Consider the following 19712-nt stretch of genomic DNA (forward strand, 5'->3'; position numbering starts at 1 on the left):
TCTGGACACCACCCACATGGGTGACACCAAGATCTTAGTTTGCTCTGCATGCTGGTTGCATTCAGCTTGGATTTTTCCGAGTCAAGCTAGGGCAGCATTTCCAAGCATCTATTGAATGTTGTGAGGCCACCAAGCTGTGTAGTGAGGGACAGAACAGAAATGAGGCATTTGTGGTGTGGGCTCCAGCATGCCCAGTGCCACTGGCAGGAACTGGGCTGCTTTAGTCCCTGTGTAATTTGACTTAGTGAGTGTTTGCCTCTCATTATGTTTCTCTTTTCATTTTGAAGAATCCTTTTTCCACAAAGATGTTGGCCACAACAACCCCATGCAGTGCTACAGGCTGGGGTCAGAGAGGCTGGAGAACAGCCAGGTAGAGAGGGACCTGGGGGTGCTGGGCGATGGTAGGCTGAACATGAGCCTGCAGTGTGTCCAGGCAGCCAAGAGGGCCAATGGCATCCTGGCCTGCATCAGGAACAGTGTGGCCTGCAGGAGCAGGGAGGTCTTTCTGCCCCCTGTACACTGCAGTGGTCAGGCCACACCTTGAGTCCTGTGTCCAGTTCTGGGCCCCTCAGTTTAGGAAGGATGTTGACTTGCTAGAACGAGTCCAGAGAAGGGCAACAAAGTTGGTGAGGGGTTTGGAACACAAGCCCTATGAGGAGAGGCTGAGGGAGCTGGGGTTGCTTAGCCTGGAGAAGAGGCGACTCAGGGGTGACCTTATTGCTCTCTACAGCTACCTGAAGGGAGGTTGTAGACAGGCGGCTGTTGGTCTCTTCTCCCAGGCAGCCAGCACCAGAACAAGAGGACACAGTCTCAGGCTGTGCCAGGGGAGGTTTAGGCTGGATGTTAGGAAGAAGTTCTATACAGAGAGAGTGACTGCCCATTGGAATGGGCTGCCTGGGGAGGTGGTGGAGTCACCATCATTGGAGGTGTTCAGGAGGAGACTTGATGGGGTGCTTGGTGCTGTGGTTTAGTTGTTTAGGCAGGTTGGTTTGGTTGATAGGTTGGACACGATGATCTTGAAGGTCTCTTCCAACCGATTCTGTTCTATTCTATTCTGTTCTGTTCTATTCTATTCTATTCTATTCTAAAACAGAGGAAAAAAGCCCTCCCCACATCAGCAAAATGTTGTGGGGTTTTGTGTGTGTGTTTGGGTTTGGTTTGTTTTGTTTTTTAACAAACCAAACCCAACCACCCAACACTTTATTTTCTCCTATCCTTCCTTCTATCCCCTTTTCCTAGCTCTGGAGGTTGCTTCAGGTGGAGGAAGGACCGATTCCCTTCAGGTGCAGGCAGGGGCTGCCCATCCAGTCAGGCTGGTGGCCACGGAGTGATGGGAGACTTGCCTCTGGATGAGAAGCTGCCGCTGAACCCCGCTTGTAATTTGCACCTTTGGAAGGCGACAGCAGCCATGAGTCCCCATCCTTCATTTGCTCATTTGCAGTTTTAATTAGCTGGGCTCACCTGCCCTCTCTGCTGCCCTGCCCTGGGGCCAGCCACGGCTGCAGGCAAACAGGGTTGATTTTGGGGGTGGCCAGAGCGTTTTGGTGGGGCAAGCATTGGGGTGAGGAGGTGATGGCATTCCTCTTCTTTATTCTCTTGTTTGTTTGTTTGGTTTTGTGTGGCTTTGGGTGGTTTGTTTTTTTCTCCCCCAGTATATATTTCTTCTGCTTGGTCATGCAGCCCTGCCTCCATGCCATCACAGCCACAGCTGTGATCAGGCAGTGCCCATCTATCTGCCTCCTTGTCTGGGCTCCTTCCTCGCCATCCTCCTACTCTCCTGGTGTCCCTGGGTGTTCCCTTCCTGCGCAGCCCCTGGAACAGCATCGCCACATTGACACCTCCACCAGCCAGCATACAGAAGGTCCCTGAATTTCCCATGTGAAGCTATTAAACCTCTACCTCATTAGCAATAATTAAAAGGTGCAGCACACGTTCCCAATAGATCATGCCTGCAGGCAGGTCCATTTGTATTTTATTTTATCTTATTTATTTTATCTTATTTTAATGTTATTTTATATTTGATCTTATTTTATTTTATCTTATATTATTTTATCTTATTTTATTTCATTTGATTTTATTTGATTTCATTTGGTTTTATTTGATTCCATTTGGTTTTATTTGATTTCATTTGGTTTTATTTGATTTCATTTGGTTTTATTTTATTTCATTTGATTTTATTTAATTTCATTTGATTTTATTTAATTTCATTTGATTTTATTTTATATAATTTTATTTTATTTTATACCATTTTATTTTATTTTATACCATTTTATTATATTTTATACCATTTTATTCTATTTTATTTTATTTCACTTATTTTATTTCCTTTTATTTCACTTTAATTTTATTTATTATTGTACTTTGTGCCGTTTTATTTCGCTTGAGCTTCAACATTTTATTTACTTTTGGTGTGTTCTATTTTGGTGTATTTTATTTCATTTACATTTTTATTTCATTTAGCTTATGGTTTGATGTTGTTATTTCATTTCATTTCTTTTATTCTGCATGTTTATTTTGCTCTGTTCTGTTCCATTTTATGTTTTAAATGTTGCTTTGTGGGTGTAGTTGGTTTAGTTTAATTTTATTTCTTTTTGCATTACTTTGTTTAATTTAATGTGATTTAGCCTTTATTTTATTTTATGTAAATCTTATTTTGTCTTGGCTTAATTTAATTTGATCTGACTTTATGTTCTAGGCTCCTACATCTCCCCATGCCCAAAACCATCCCCATGGTGCCAGCAGTGGAAGGCCCCAGGGACAGCCACCACCACCCTCCTTTCCTGCCCAGCAGCAGGGAGCTGCCTGCACCCAAGGTACAATAAAATATTTTACTACAAAGCAGAATTACTCCAAAGACTGATGGGCTGACTTGTGAGACTCACTCAGGTTTATGGAGGTCTTAAGTTATAGACTGGCAGTGAACTGGAGGCAAACATCACCCTCGCCTTTTATAGGCGGAACTTCTGCCATATATTAAACTGCAGGGCACAGGCAGGTGGGGGCTTTACTGCAGACCATAACTTTAATCTCTCCCAACCCCTCGCTTAGTTGGGAAGGACAGGGAATAACTGGGCTCTGTTCTGCTAGCCCTCTCATACCTGTAGCTGGCCCCAGTGATGAGTGATACTGGCTGGCGGTGGCTCCAGGATGGAGCTCACACTATAGGGATGGGTGGGAGTGGGTAAGACTCCAGCCCCCAGGCAGGGGAGGGGAGATACCAGAAGATCACACAATAAATCACAGAATTGCAGAATAGTAAGGGCTGGAAGGGACCTCTGAAGATCATCGAGTCCAACTTCCCTGCCAGAGAGGGATCACGTAAAGCAGATCACATAGGAACAGGTCAAGGTCAGCCTTGAAAGTCTCCAGAGACTCTTACCACCTCTCTGGGCAGCCTGTTGCAGTGCTCAGTACAAAGTTCCCTCTTATGTTTAGATGGAACTACCTGTGTTCAAGTTGATGCCCATTACCTCTTGTTCTGTCACTGGGGTCATCCAGTCCAACCCCATCTGCAGTCAGCAGGGACATCCTCAACTAGATTAGGTTGCCCAGAACCCTGTCGAGCCTCACTTTGAATATCTCCAGGGACACTGCCCCAACCACCTCCCTGGGCAACCTCTTCCAATGTTCTACCACCCTCATAGTAAAGAACCTGGTCCCATCCTCCTGACACCAAGCCCTTAGATATTTGCTACTATCAATAAGAGCCCCTCCACAGCCTCTTCTTTTCCAAGCTAAATGGACCCAGCTCTCTCAGCCTTGGGGAGAAAAAGATGCAAAAGGCATTGCACCAGTCAGGATGTAAGGAGGCTGAAGGGAGACCTCATCACCCTCTACAACTACCCCAAGGGAGGTTGGACTTGATGATCTCGAAGGCCTTTTCCAACCTGGTTAATTCTATGATTCTGTGGATCGAGGTGAGGGTTGATCTCGTCGCACATGCAGCAAGTGACAGGACAAGGGGAAATGGCCTGAAGTTGTGCCAGGGAAGGTTCAAGTTGGATATAAGGAAAAATTTCTCCAGAGAAAGGGTTATCAGGCATTGGAACAGGCTGCCCAGTGAAGTGGTGGTGTCACCATCCCTGGAGCTTTTGAAAGGTGTGGTGGATATTGGATGTGGTGCTGAGGGACATGGTTTAGTGATAATGGCTTGGTAGTAGTGGTGGGATTGTAAATGCTAGGCAAGTGGTTGGTCATCATAATCTCAAAGGGTTCTTCCAACCTCAACAGTTCTAAGACATGCCCCAGAGAGTTGGGAGCAACTTAGCATATCTTAGAGTATTGGGCAAGTCACCAAACCACAAGGTTCTGCTCACCAAAACCCTTTTGCAGCTTCTGCTGTGCGCATCTGTGGGGCCTGGTGCACACAAAATTTTCCCCACCCTCTCCTTTCCCCCCCTCCATTTTGGCCTAATCTACTATGATGTGAGATAAGAAAGGTGCAGGGGCCTGGCCTTGGGCTTTGCTCTCACCAAGGGCTGTCCAAAAGGGTAAAAAACAGGGGGGAAAATATCCTAAGGATAATTGAGTGGCAGGGAAAGGATAGGCATCATCAGCAGAAAGAGAAGGTGTGGCTGCAGGGAGGGAAGGAGCTGAAAGCTAGGAAAGCAGAAACATTCCAGATTGGGTCACATGGATTTGATTTCTCTTTAACCACAAGCATCCAGTGAAGGAGAGAGGATGCTGCATCCAGTGCAGATCCTCCACCCACCCCAAAACACAGCGAGAGGCTGAGTGTGCCCTTTAAGCACCTTAAAATTACCTCTTTTGAGCAGGGAAGGACTCGACCTGGGAGAGGTGTGACACAACTCTAACCCATCCCAGCAACTGAAGGATGCATGGCAGGACTGCCCAGCCCTGACAGCATTGCCTCACCTCTTCCCAGCATCCCATCCTGGCACCTGCCTTTTTGGGGTGATTTTCTCATCAGGGCCCGGTGAGACTTAGCATTTCTTAGTTTGGAACAGGGATAAGCATTTATTAAAATCAAACAGCTGGGAGCCCAGATGATATTTAAACTGGTATTAGGAGAGCACCGGTGCTGGGAGATAATTCCTGGGGCAGTCTGGCAGTGCGGCAGCCGGGAGGCTCCCCAGGTCTCCTGCAGGAGAGCGATACAGTTAATTTGCAGCAGGAGCTGGAGGCTGGCCCGTGCTGATATTGCCGTGTTATTTAGAAGAGAAAGGTCAGGCTGGAGATTGAATAATCATTGACAAGAAATCCATGGGGAAGCAGGGCAGCAGCTCCAGGCGAGCTGCAGCATCCCGGTGCTGCCTCCTCGGGAGTTTCTTCGCCTCAGCTTTGGTGCCTGTGGGGTGTCAGAGGGATTTGTGGCAGGGATCCTGCCACCCTTCTCCAGCTTGGGAGCTGGGGAATCACAATTACCCTTTCCAGCTACTCATTTGCATCTAAATACCTCCATCTCTGGGGACGTGGCAGATCTGTCCTGGTTTTCATCCCACACAGAGACTCTTTTTTTTTTGTGTTGCAAGTTATCCTTAAATTTTAATTCTTGCTCAGAAATGGTTTCACATTTTTTCATTCTTTTTTTTTTTTTTTTTTAAGCTAACACCCTCAGAAAAGCACAAGAAACCACCACCCCTTCCCCTGTTCCCCAGCCCTGTCCCATCCCTGCCTGTGAGAAAGAAAATTCCCGTTCTAGCTTTTCTTTTGGAAAGACGAGCACTGAGAAGTCAAAAAAAATGCTGTGAGTGAGGAGTGAAAATGAAAGATTGGAGCACACATTTCCCCCTGCCCAGGGAAACTGGAGAAAGTTCTTCACTGTGAGAGTCGTTAGCCATTGACATGGGCTGCCCAGGGAGGTGGTGGAGTCACCGTCCCTGGAGGTGTTCAAGAGGGGATTGGCCGTGGCACTTGGTGCCATGGTCTAGACATGAGGTCTGTGGTGACAGGTTGGACTCGATGGTCTTTGAGGTCTCTTCCAACCTTGGTGATTCTGTGACCTTCAGTGAACTGGAAGCAGCAAAGATTCATTCTGAAACCACATCACTCCAGCTCCTGGGCTCCTGCCTCCAGAAGCAGGACTGAGCACTGGCCTACTGCTCTTCGCTCTCCACCCTGCTGCCCCCTCACCTCCCTACAGGGGGAAACCCTCCTCCCCCCACCAGGGTTCTTTTACTTTCCTCTTAGAATACCTAGAACAAACCAGGTTGGAAGAGACCTTCAAGATCATTGCGCCCAACCTATCAACCAATCCAACACCACCTAAACAACTAAACCCATGGCACCAAGCACCCCATCAAGTCTCCTCCTGAACACCTCCAATGTTGGTGACTCCACCACCTCCCCGGGCAGCCCATTTCAATGGGCAATCACTCTCTCTGTATAGAACTTCTTCCTAACCTCCAGCCTAAACTTCCCCTGGCACAGGCTGAGACTGTGTCCTCTTGTTCTGGTACTGGCTGCCTGGGAGAAGAGACCAACAGCCGCCTGTCTACAACCTCCCTTCAGGTAGCTGTAGAGAGCAATAAGGTCACCCCTGAGTCTCCTCCTCTCCAGGCTAAGCAACCCCGGCTCCCTCAGCCTCTCCTCATAGGGCTTGTGTTCCAAACCCCTCACCAACTTCGTTGCTCTTCTCTGGACTCGTTCCAGCAACTCAACCTCCTTCCTAAACTGAGGGGCCCAGAACTGGACACAGGACTCAAGGTGTGGCCTGACCACTGCAGTGTACAGGGGGCAGAATGACCTCCCTGCTCCTGCTGGCCACACTGTTCCTGATGCAGGCCAGGATGCCACTGGCCCTCTTTGCTGCCTGGGCACACTGCAGGCTCACATTCAGCCTACCATCGCCCGGCACCCCCAGGTCCCTCTCTACCTGGCCGCTCTCCAGCCACTTCCCATTTCTTCCTCCCCCAATAAATACACCAGGTTTGGTTTCAGGTTGTTGTTTGTGTTGTGGTTTTTTTTTTTTTTTACCTTTTTTTTTTTTTTTGCAACAAAAGAAACTATTTATTTGGAATATGCATTACCAGTACAAATCAGGAAACTGTAAAACCTACACCTTGTTAGTATCATCATAGAACAGAAAAGTCTCAGTTGGGAGCAGAAAGACAAAGAGGCCTTTTTTTTTCTTTTTTTTTTTTTTCTTTTTTTATCTTTTTTTCTTTTTTTATCTTTTTTTTTTTTCTTTCTCTTTACAGAAGCAGAAAAGCTTAAAAGTTTCAAAACCAGGTCGGAACAAGAGAGTCTCTCTATTTATAATATTTCTTTTTTTTAAAGGGTTTTTCTTTTTCTTTTTTCCTTTTTTTTTTTCCCTTTTTTTTTTTTTTTTTGGTGGTGGTGGTGTTTGTTTATTATTGGGAAGAAAAAAAAAATTAAACCAAAAAGAAAAAAATGGGGGGGGGGAAAAAATTTAGAAAAGAGGAAAAAAAAAAAGAACGAGTGGATCAGCTTTACAAGGGAGAGGAAAAGGGCTTTTGTGAGAACAAGGAAAGCAAACCGACAAAACTAATCCCCTCCTCCCCACCCCACCCCCACCCCCCACCAGGCAATGTCTGATTTTACATCATCTTAATCATCATCATCATCATCATCATCATCAAAACAATAAAGGTGTATGAAAACAAAAGAACTCCAGGAAACCTAGGGATTAAAAATAAGGTGTGTCCCCCCCCTCCCCCCCCAACCCTAAACCATTCAGTGATGTGAAAAGCGCTGTTGTCTGTTTTGGGGCTCTGGTGTTTTGTCTGGGGAAGAGCAGAGACACTGTGTTCAGAGAAGACTGAAGTGAGGCTAACCAGTGGCTTCCTCAGCGCTCTCCTTGAACCCCAGCCTGCAGCCACTGACATTTTGGGTTACCTCTGGGGGCTTTTTGGCCATGTCCCATTCTTTTTTCCTCCTACTTCCAGCACCCCTGTGCAGCCAGGGCTTGGGATCAGGCTGTGAGAACCCACCCTCAAGCAGGTCCATGGTGGAATGCTTCCTTCCTTTCTCCGAATCCCTCCTATCTGGGGCCAAGAGCTGCAGTTGGGCTGGTGGGTGCCTCCAAGCCAGGAAGGCCCTGGCAGCAAACCCTTGGGGCAAAGGTACTGCCAGGACTCAAGGCAGAGCATAAGAGAGTTGAAGCCCGCATTCTGGGGTAGATTCATGGCCTTTCATCACTTCCAGGCAGCCTGGCATTGCCCCCAGGCATGGAGACTCATGGGGTCTCAGCACCCAACTCCTCATCACCTCCTCCCCAAAACCCTTTGGGATTACATCCTTCTCCAGAGACTTAATCACCCTGCCCAGCCCCAGAGCAGCCACCTAAGGATCTTCTGGGGTTGGGTGCCAGAAGAAGTGAGGACCTATCTTAGAGAACATAAACTACCCCCCCAAAAAAACCCCACCATCATCACTTTTCACATCACTTGGGTCACAGCTCAAAAGCGCAGGGGAAGTGGCAAGGCCGTCGTCTCGGACAGGTCCAAACAAACCCAGCATCATCATCAAAGTCCCGTCCCCCTCCCCCCCGTTGTAGGTTAAGGGAAATTAAGAGTTAATCCAGTGGTAAACCAGAGCTGTGACAGGCCGAAGCACCAAGGCCAACAGCATCCAGAATTCCATTTTAACTTCTCCAATCCCAAGGCTGGTAAGTTTGGAGTCACTTTCGATTCCCAGCCAACTGCACCAATTAACTCTTCGTTTCCCTTAACCTATGACACCCTCCCAAACAGTGCCAAGAAAAAAGGAGAAAGAAAAGGGAAGGGAAAAAAACCAAGTAAAATAAAAGATAAAAGGCAATTTCTGGGTCTCAAGGTTAAGAAACATAAAGTGTTAGACTGTACCTATTAATGCTCACTATTCCAACCCTTTTTTTTCCCTTTTTTCCCCAAGTTTTACAAAATGAAATCACTGTCACTTTTTTTTTTTGTCTTTGTTGTTTTGGTTTTTTTTTTTTCCTTTTAAACATTGTGTCAGAAGAAAAAAACGAAGTGTGCACAACTCTACACTTTTCCCTAGCGTTCTGGAACTAATTCACAAATGCAAGAAAACGGGGAGGAGGAAACCTAAAAAAAACCCCAAACAACCCCAAACCAAATAAAACCAACCAACAAAAACCCCAAACCAACCGAACGAACCCCAAAAAAAAACCCCCAAACAAACACCAAAAATCCATGGGAAAGGAAAACTCAAGCCAAAGAAAAAGAAAGAAAAGGGGATGGGGTGGGGGGTAAAGGGAAAGGAGATGAATGTAGGTAGTTTGATGTCAAAAAACTATACAGGAACAAAGCGCTCGCTGCCACGGAAAGAACAGGGCTGGGACCTTCTCCCCGCTCCATTCTGCGTGCTAAGAGGGCAAGGGTTGGTTTGCATTCTTTTATTATAAACAACTACTAAATTCCGACTGCAGTTTTTGGTTTTCTTTTTTTCTGGTTTGTTTTTGTTGTTGTGGTTTGGTTGTGTGTTTTTTTTTTTTCCTTTTTTTTTTTTTGTCTTTTTTTTTTCTTCTCCTTTATCTGAATATACAAGAACATTCATTATCAAATGTTCGTTATCATCAATACTACAAAGAACGAGACACAAATCGCAAGAAACAATGGAAAATGTTAATAAAGCTGAAAGAATCAGGGTTGGGGTTTTTTTTTTGTATTTTTCCTTTTTTTGTGTGTGTTTTTTTTTTTTTATATATATATACTTTCTGCAGGGGTTTTTTTTGTTTGAATTTTTTTGTTTGAAATTTTTTGTTTGAATTTTTTTGAATTTTTTTGTTTGAATTGAATTTTTTTGTTTGAATTTTTGATTTTTTTTGTCTGAATTTTTCTGTTTGATTTTTTGGTTTGAATTTTTGTTTGAATTTATGTGTTTGATTTTTTTGTTGTTTGATATTTTTGTTTGGATATTTTTTTTTTGTTTGAATTTTTTGTTTGAATTTTTGTGTTTGATTTTTTTTTGTTTGAATTTTTGTGTTTGAATTTTTGTGTTTGAATTTTTGTGTTTGAATTTTTTTGTCTGAATTTTTTGTCTGAATTTTTTTTTGTTTGATTCTTTTTTGTTTGGAATTTTTTTTTTTTAGGGTTTTTTGCTTTGTTTTTGTTGGGTTTGGGGTTTGGTTTTTTTCTTCTTTGTTGGGGTTTTCTTTTTTGTGGTGGTTTTTCTTTTTTTTTTTCTTTTTTTTTTGGTATCGAAGTCAGGGTTTTTCTGGGCAGAAAAAAAACAAACACAAAACAGTATTTAAAAAAAAAAAAAAAGGAGGAAATAAACCCACAACACACTCAGGGGTTGGGAGAGGAAGGGAAGCGGAGGAGAAACAAAACCCAAATACAGAAAAAGGCAAAGGAAAAGGCAAGCGAGAGACTGCGCCAAGGGGAACCGGAGGGACCAAGCTTGCAAAGTACCATGGAGGAGCAGGTGAAGTGCCTGGGCAGGGGGTGCAGGCAGGACAGGTGGGGCTGCAGGGCAGGAGTCAGCAGCCCTGGCATGGTGGTGGGAAGTGGGTGGTTCTGGCTCATCCCTGGTTGGTTTCCAAGAGGTACCATGGCATTCCCACAGGCACAGCACTGTTGCTGCTCCAGAGAACAGAGCTGGTCCAGTCCCATGTCCCTGAAATACATCTCGCTGGGACAGCTTCATCTACAATGAGCTGCAAATGGTTAAAAGGCTGCACTGGGGGAGGCCACAGGAAGAGGAGGAGGAGAGCAGGAAGGTGCATTGCTGGGCAAGATGGGCTGCACCTCCTAACTGTTCTCAAAGGGAAAGGACCTTCACATTGCTCCTAATATATTCCCAGCTGGGAGTCAGCCCTAGATCTCCCATGTCACATCATGCTCTGTGACACAGCCCCATCCCTGGGCACAGATGCAAAGGCAGTAGAAAATGTCCCACCACTGGAGATGTAAAAAAAGGAAGCAAGCTGCAGCTTGTGCTGCAACTTTCATGTCCTACTCTGATTCCACCAGCTCAGAAACAGAAAACCCACTGGATTGGGACCTTTCGTATTTGGGAGAAAGTCACAAATTTCAGAGTGGGCATTTAGGAGCCTTCTGGGCCTTTCCCCAAGGAAAGGCAGGCTTCATCTCCACCTCAGGTGAGTCACACTGCTGGCCCTGTGCTGCCATCTGAGAGCATGTCAGAGCCGTGGGCACATCACCACTCTGGCCTGCAGACTAATCACCATTTATTTTTTCCAGCAGAAGGGTGGAAACTTTTCTGGCAGAGCTTTCATTTTGAATGGTTCCTGCTTAATGTTGCTCTGTGCTGGCAGTTTCCATCTCAAGATGGCTGGCACTAGTACGGGCAGGGTGGGCATAGACATACAAGAGCATGAGCTGTGGCCAAGAGGTGTTCGGATCCATCACAAAGTGCCAGACATGCTGCAGTCACCGGTCCCCACGACACCCAGGGTCCTGCTGCAGGCTGGCTCAGCCTCCTTGTGCCCGCTGGAAGAACTGGTGGCTGTAAGTACTGCTTGGCACAAAGCTCTGCCTCCTGTGCAGGGCAAACCGGTGCCTTCTCACCCTGCTCTTCAGTGAAGGCCACGTTCTCCCAGCACCAGCTGCCTGAAAGGGTGTTTTGGCAGGATAAAGTCTTGCTTACCACCCATCACCGGTTGTCCAAGAGTGGATCAGAAGAGCTGGTCAGAAATCCCTCAAGTTCTCCCATGGCTTAGCATGCCACTGCCCAGAGTAACCCCAGAAGGATAAAATCAGTAGCTTCAGCAGAAAGACATGCCCAAGAGGAACACCCACCCATCCTAGAGGGCATCACCCTCAATCAAACCTGTTGCATTAACTGTTACCAACAGCAGCTGCTGTGCTCACCCCCCCACATTCAGCCTCTGGCATCCTTCTGCCTGTCCCTTGCTGCCTGCCCAGAAGGGCTCTGGGAATACCATAGGTGCCATCAGCCTCTGTGGGTCCTACCTGCACTGGGGAACCCCATCTCCTCCTCTTCTACCGCATGGCATGCTCCCCAAACCATGAGCCAACCCCTCAAAACACTTCCCTTGCCAGGAAAAGCTCCACTGCTGGACTCCCCAGGTGCTGTGAGAAAACTGCTGGCATCCAATCACTCATCCATGCACAACACTCTGGAGGTGCTCAGCACTTTTTCCAGTGATGGCTGTTTCTTGCCCACCTCTGCCTCAGCCCCTTCCCTCCTCTACTTCCCTCCCTACAGCAGGTAGGGTGAGTAGTGGGGTCTCATGGCTCCTCCAGCTTTGGGATGGGGGTGGGCAGGGCAGAGCAGAGCAGGGTCCCGGAAGTGCCTGTGGTTTCCCTGGGGCTGGGAGTGGGCCGGTACCTTTCGGAAGCAAAGGGGAACATGCTGGCTCCTTCTCCTACATGCACCAGGAGCTGCATCCACCTGCCTGGTCACTGGCAGCACCCAGGGCACAGCTCACCGAGGCAGGCTGGGTGTGGGGAGGCGATGCACTGGCAGGGGCCGTAGCTGGCAGAGACAAGGCGGCAGCAGGCCCGCGATTGTGGTTCCCTATGGAGAGGTAGCATGAGAGACAGGGCTGAGGGGGCTGCCTGCTAGGAAAGGAGCGAGACGTGACTGAGGTACGTTGGTGGCTCCTCAGGAAGATGCCCAGCACGAGGCCATACACTGCTTTGGGGTGGATTTGAGTGGCGGTGGTGGATTTTTGTTTTTCCTCCTGAAAATCCTTCTACCTGTTGACATTTCCTTCGGTGGTGGGATGGGGTGAGAAGGTGAAGGGAGTGGTGTTGTGGTGGTGGCAAGGGAGGGGGAAAGCGGCTTCTACCCAGAAAAGAAAGGGAAGAGAGTATAAAGAAGTGTCCAGATTGGCTGAAAAAAGCATCCCGACGAAGAGAAGAGAAGAGAAGGAGTCTTCTTGTGTGTGCTGATTGGGTTCACCTCCAGTCTGACTGCTGCGGTGTTAGGAGAGGCCCCCTCCCCTCCCACCCCCGCCGGGGCCGGCTCAGCCAGGGATGCAATTTGCTGGGAGATCAGTTGGAGGTATCAGAGTGAACGCTGCCAGGGCCTTCTGTGGGGGAGGTCACCGACGACGGGGTAGTAGCGTCTTGCCAACCTCCATTAGCCTGTGGGAAGGGAGACATGGAGACATGAGCTACCGAACGGCATGCCTAGCCCTACTTAAGCCACCCATTTGCCTTGCATCCCACTGCTCCTCCCTCAGCAGGCGCCAGTGCAGGACACAAAGATGTCCCCACCAGCTCCCCCAACCCACCACAGGCCATGGGCCTCCATCAGAAGAATGGAGCTGGAAACAGTCCTGTCAAAACCTGGGGCTTTGATAAACTGCAAGTGCTCATGGGAATTCTGTCCCTGAAAAAATGCACATTTCTGCAGGATTGGGGATGTTTTAACCCCCCAATAGGACCTTTCTCCATATGAAAGGAGAAAACAGCCAACATCTCACTCCAGAAATTCCATCCTGCACAGGGGGAAGCCATCAGCACCAAGCCTTGTTGCAGAGAAGACACAATGCCCACACACCTCCTGTCACCATGATGGCCAAGTATGAGGATTTGGGGCACCTCTTTGCTCCCAACAAAACAATCCCTTCCTTGCTTTGCAGTAAAACCAGAAGCCAATTTCTGCCACCCCAAGGCTGGTTCTCCATGCTTCCCATCACCCCTCCTCAAGAGACCCCAAACCACTGTGCAACAGACATGCCACCTCTATATTCCATTTGAGGGTTCATACAGCAAAACACAATGGACAACTTGTTTCTTCTCCTAAAAAAGACACAGAGTCAAATTCTTCATCCTCTTGAGAGCAGAGCTACTGGAGAGCCCCAGTTGCTGTAGGCAGGAGCCAGCAGAGCACAGAAGCTGCAACTCTGCAGTTGCCATCCCCGTCGGAGAGGAGCAGATGCCACATACCCAACCTCCTCTGCTCACTCCTGACATTGATTCAGTGCTCAGCTAATTAATCCTTCTGCCCAAGCTCGAGTCAGTAGCAGTCGTTGTCCTGTTTCAGATGTGCCAGGCTGCTCACCCTCTCCAGCTGCCTGTCCCGCTGCCTCCAGCGCTGAGCATCCATCACTGGTGCCACCAGCTGAGACCCCGCAGACCACCAAATGGGTAAGAGTAGGAAAAGCTTCACAGCACCAAGCAGCTGTCCGGGACTCACCAGAAGGTTGTCCATGCTGTTGACCAGCTCCTGCCTGGCCAAGAGTCAGCCAATGTGGGAGCAAAGAGGTGACCATAGGTAAGCCATGGGGACCAACATTTTGAGGGATGGAATAACCTTGCGGTTGGACACGCACAAAGTAAGGAAGTCAGAGATGTGCGCACACACAATGGGCTTGTGTGTTCTTCCCCTGCAAAGGCATTCAGGCAACAGCAAGGAAGATAGAAATCATGGCCTGAGCTTGCTAGAAGGTCAGCAAAGCCTGCTCCACTTCACTGTGGGTACAAGCATGAAACTAGGCTACGCACAGATGTTACTATCCCTGCGTGCTTTTTGCCTGTGTAGAGACCTCACCGTGTCCACCACCCCCCGCTAACTTCCACCCGCAGCCAGGCCCCGTCCCACTATCCCTGCACTCCCCAAGATGCAATATCCACCCTCACACGTCTTGGACCGCTGCAAGAGGCAGCAATTACTGTAGATTATCAGCCCGACAATGACAGGCCGCGTAAAAAGAGACACAGAGCCAACTCCACCGCCCCGAGACTGGCATATTCAAGTACACTTAGGACATTAATAGCAATTTACGTGCCATCAGTGAGAGAGAACCACAATAGCTGTGCTGGCAGCCTCTTATTACCAAGCCTGTTATTTGTTGGAGTTACAAGCTATAATCACAACAGAAACTTTCAAAACCCTTATCTTCCGTGACGCACCAAATCTATTTCAGAGCCGTAATTGCTATGTCACCGGAGAGTTTGCTGCTTAATGCACTCAGATGCCATTTAGTGTTTGCAGGGTCATTACAGCGAGCAGGAGGGGGAGAGCGGAGGGGGCCGTGCCGAGCAGGCCTCCGTCCCTATTGTGCTCCACTATTTTTAGCGAGGCTTTTGCATGCTGCTGTTGCAAGGAGCAAGAAGGAGAACATCTTGCGATGCCTCGGTGGTTAGCAGCCTGCCCCCCTCAGAGTGCTGGGAGCCCCATGGTACTCCTGACTGGGAATCAGCCTTTTGTGTGTGGCAGGAGATTGTGATGCCGATTATCACCTTGGTTGCATTCAGTAAGTCAAAGGGATGCTGAGGAGAGGACAACCTGGATTTGGGCACACTCCACAGACTACCACCCTCCTGGCTCCTCCATCCTGAGCAGGTCCCAAGTTATGGGTCCAGCGGTGGAAAGGAGGCCCCAGGGTTGGCCATGACAAGCCCTCCATGAGAAGGCTGGATCCTTCCCCAGGCAGAGGAAATGCAGGCACCATCAGCACTCATCCTTCCGTTCCTGGAGTTTGCCTTCTTGCTGCCACATGCAAAATGCATCCAATTCTACCCTGCCTCTCTCCGAAGCAAGGAAATCCTTTGGGAACCGACTGTATTAAACCCTTCGAGATCTCCCCCAAAGATGAGTGAGTCTTCTGAGGCAGCTGCTGCTTGTTACAGATCCTCTGGGTAGCCTCTGCACACAGCTCTGACTTCTTCAGGAGGAGCAGAAGCTGAAGACAGTGCAATGGTCACCATGACATCTTTTCATACATCATCTTCTGGTGCAAGAGCATGGGCAAGTCTCTGGTGAGTGTCCAAGAGGTGGAATGCCAGCAATGGATTGCTCAAGCAACTAATTTCGATGCCCTTTTCCACAGGTCTCATAACATTTTTGTCACCACCAGCAAATCTGGTTGGCTCTTCACTCATGGGGCTGGGAGATGCCTTTCTGCCAATTTGTAAAGGCACCTTCCACTTCACTGTCTTGATGTCCTACCTTCTGTAACCAAATCCTTGTCTCACCAAGAAGGCAGGGTGTCAGGTCAGCTTCCAAACACACCACATACCAGCATGTCTGACAGATGGAGAGTAGCCTCTAAGAGGTTTCAGATCTCTGAGCTATTAAGAGCTTGTATCAGAGTCTCCATATGATATGCACTGAAGTTCCTATTACACACCAGAGAATCCAGCCTTGCCTGGCTATCAGTTTCCAAGAGTCATGTCAGCAGTCTTCAGAGCACACTAAGGCTGCCTTGATCGATGTAACTCAGGCACCGAGGCTCTGCTAGACCAACTTATATATCCCAGGCTGTGATCACAATGATGAACTGTAGTCTGCTGAGGAACAGAACAATTTCCTTTTCAAGGCCCAAATTGTTAGAGAAGAGGGTCGCAGCACAAGTGCCAAGGTCTTATCTCCTATAGGTCCCGGTGCCCAACAACAACAGTGGATGCAAAACTGAACATCACACCCTGCAGCTGGCCATCACCATCATGGTCACAGACACTGCTCTGTAAACAGACACAGCTCTGCACAACAGTGGTTTTCAATAAAAACCCTCTGTGAGATAAAAAAATAGCCCCTTATTGTAGACTTTTAAATTATCCAAATTAAATTAAAGGTCAAAAACATACTTCTGAAAGGTTTTTCTTTCATTTGACTACAGTTCATTTGTTGATTAGCAGATGGGGGCCTAAAACTTTGTGGATTTAGGGCCAGTGGGCAGTGGCAGGAAGGGTGATGTTTTGGGTTGAGATCCTCCAGGGGATTACTGCCACAAAGACCTAACTTCTGCTGGAACCCACCAGAACCTGGACATCTAGTTGCTTTGAAACCTCAAGCTTTAGGGAATTCTGGGTGGGTGCAGAGATAGCAAACACATAACAGTGCAAAACACCTCAAACTCAAAACTTGGAGAAGTGGCTGGCTCAGGCCCCAAACACCCTCTCCTTTCAGTTTAGGGCCTCCCTCCTTCCTCTCACTGCTACCCAAGTCTGGGTATCCTCAACCGGCCTCTACCAGCCCTCCATTACTAAGAGCATCCCTGTCCCTTTCTAGGACTGGTGCTGCCCCATGCTGTCTCACCTGCGGAGGAGAAGGCAGCTGAAGGCAGCTGATCTTGCTCTGCTCAGCATCACCGTGGGCCGTGGAGAAGGTGATGGCCCAGGGACATTGCCCATTATCCTGCTAACGATGCAGAGCCCCGCTGAGCCGCCTGTCAGCCGTGGAGCAGCAGAGCCACAGAGGGAAGGGGCTTTGGGTGGATTCCTGTCCTCAGCTGTCATGACTTACACACATTTAAAAATTCATCCTCCATCAAGGAAGGCAAACCCCGAGCATTGTCTCCCCTGCCAAGGTTTGCTGCAGTGGAGCTGGGCAACCTGCCGCTGACTTCCCAGCCCTGACGGGCTCCGGGGATGACTTAGCCTCAGCCCTGTGCAGACATCGTTGTGACAGGGCTCTTGACTAGGTTTCAGCTCATCTCCTTTCAGCAGCTCATGGGGATGCTCGGGTGACACGGGGACGGCAGCTCTCTGTGTCACTAGCAGCTTTCCTCCGTATCCCATTACTCTTCCTTGGCATTAAAGGGTTCAGGGGAGAGGCAGGGAAAGCCCTGCCTGCTACTAGACAGCTGCCCTGCCTTCACTGAGCAGTTCCCCAGGACCTTCCCCAGGATCAATGCTTCCCAGAGGGCAGCCACACTTGAAGGGTGGACCAACTGTGGTCCACTAAAGGACCTAGCTGGATGGAAAGACAATAAAGTGGCAATAACAGCTACAAGCAGGAGCACGCTGCCTGGGTTATAGGAGAAGCAAAACACTTAGAGATGGAGAGACAACCTAGAAGATGCTTCCTACACTATCTGCTCAGCTCTGGACTCCCTGCCTTGCTCCCCACGCTTACCACCGCTTTATGGGGAAATAAGTGCCGCCTCACAAATCCAGGTGGGTTTGCCCAGTTGCCACCCTGCCCCTGTCTGAACAACATCCAATTCGGGCAAATGTGGGCTCCTGCTTTCCCTGAAAACCAGCCCAAGTCATCAGATGCCATCGCACCAGGTCCTCAGATCTTCATTTGGGAAGTGCAGGGTATACCACTGCTCGTGGCAACACTGGTTCCACCATTACCACAGCCAGTAATACCATACCAGCTTCTCCCTGTCCTATTCGGCTTTTGAGTTTCCACCACCTCTTTCTTCTCCTCTCCACCGTGGTCCTCTCCCTGCCTTGTAATCCCCAGCAGCAACCCTCCCCCCCCAAAAAAAAAATTTTTGGCTTAACCCAGCCCACTGTTATTTTCTGAGCCAAGTGGAACCATAATCAGCTCAGCCTCTTTCCTTGGGGGTATTTTAATTTATACAAAAGTATCATCTCTTATCATGATCAGCCTGCGATTCATTTACTCTCCAAGTATTAAAAAGCCAGAAAGGGAATAAATTCAGCGCGGGGAGAAGTTAATGCGGAACGATAGGCTCTTTCATGTGGCATTTCCAAGTGCCGTTTTTGCAACGGGCTTATGTAATGAGACATAATTATCTGCACATGTTCAATTACATTACTTCACAAATCCTCCCTGCCTCTGCTTCCTGACGTCAAGCTGCCCACTAAGCCCCGGCGCCCGCAGGAGAGGGGAGCACAGGCCCCTGTCCCACTGCGCCCCTCCGTCTGCACCTTCTCCTCGCAACACACTGAGGGCCCAAAGATGGTGGCAGCCAAGGTGACAAATGGCACAAGTCCTGAGTTGGGAGGATGATGGGACTGGACAGTGCACCTCACTGGGGTGCTCAGTAGCTGGACTACCATCCCACCTGGAGGACCACCACCTTCCTGTTCAGCCTGAAGCCACCTCAACCTTCAAACTCCTTGATGGAGACCATAGCAGCCAGTCATGTCCAAGGCCAGCGCCCCCCTGCTCTGTGCCACCCTGGACACCACTGCCACCATCCACTCTCAGCCTCCTTTTCAAGGCTGCCCTCTTCTCCCAGCTTGCTGTCAGCACTGCTGAGATGGCGGACGATTGATCTGAGAAATGAATTTGGATTGCTGTCCCGAATCTACACTGGGTTCTCCTTGTGTGTGTCTGATCGATTTCCCCCTGTGCGACACAGCTTGTCGCTACGAATTTTCATGCTAGTCAGAACCCGCCAGCGCACCCAAGAACAAGGAGAAGATGCTCTGGAGACCGCCCTCCCCCTCGCACGCTGCCCGAGTCCTGTTGGGCGAGGCTTTCTTGGGTTGACGTTGGTTGGCTTTGTTTGGTTTTTTTCCTCCTTTTATTTGCAATCGCCGTTGCTGCCAACCCCATCGCCGCCACGCTTTCGGATGGCGGCCAGGGATGGGTTATTTTTAGCTGGTCGCTCCAGGACGGTGCCATTGGCCTCAGCGCGGAGCCATTTCTGGACCATGGTGTTTGCAGTGACATTCTCCACCGCGGTTACAGGAGGTGTCACCTGTTTAGCAGCTCCTCTCGGCCGAGCGCGTGTGGCCGCAGGTGCCAGGCAAACACTGATCGCCTCTGACAGTCCTAGACGCCAGCTGCCTGCACAAAGCCTGCCCGGTCGCCACTTTTTTTGTGGGCAGAGCTCTGCCGTTGGCGTGACCGATACAGAAGCAATAAACTAGGTGACCGTAAAAGCAAAGACAAGTCCTACTAAGTGGCATTCTGAGCCCTATGGCTTTGAAATAATTGGTAGTGAGAGAACAAAAATGAAAATAAAATAAAACAAGAACCCGAGCCTAGGGTTTTTTTTTTCCTTACACTGATGCCCTGCGGACTATACATCTGACTTGCTGCGAGTCCGTCACTGTATCCTCCTGTCTGGCTGATAACATGGCGAAGGGTATCCACCTAAACAGACCAAGGACAACAAAGACACAAATTAGAGTGAATGAAAG

General features: G+C 48.7%; 1 protein-coding gene across 3 annotated transcripts in view; it reads right to left on the minus strand.

Annotated features, from left to right (window-relative positions):
- Positions 1-10190: 10190 nt before the first annotated feature.
- The window catches only part of PBX1 (PBX homeobox 1), a 155094-nt gene continuing 145572 nt past the window's right edge, over positions 10191-19712 (minus strand). For all 3 annotated transcript variants that reach the window (XM_054164953.1, XM_009901925.2, XM_054164952.1), the window contains 2 exons: positions 19576-19665; positions 10191-13001 (listed from right to left, as the gene is read on the minus strand). In XM_054164953.1, the coding sequence (XP_054020928.1) occupies positions 12909-13001; positions 19576-19665 (183 nt within the window). In that variant the 3' untranslated portion in view covers positions 10191-12908. The remainder of the gene's footprint in view (positions 13002-19575; positions 19666-19712) is intronic.

Source organism: Dryobates pubescens, chromosome 11, assembly GCF_014839835.1.
Source record: "Dryobates pubescens isolate bDryPub1 chromosome 11, bDryPub1.pri, whole genome shotgun sequence".
Classification (NCBI taxonomy): Eukaryota; Metazoa; Chordata; class Aves; order Piciformes; family Picidae; genus Dryobates; species Dryobates pubescens.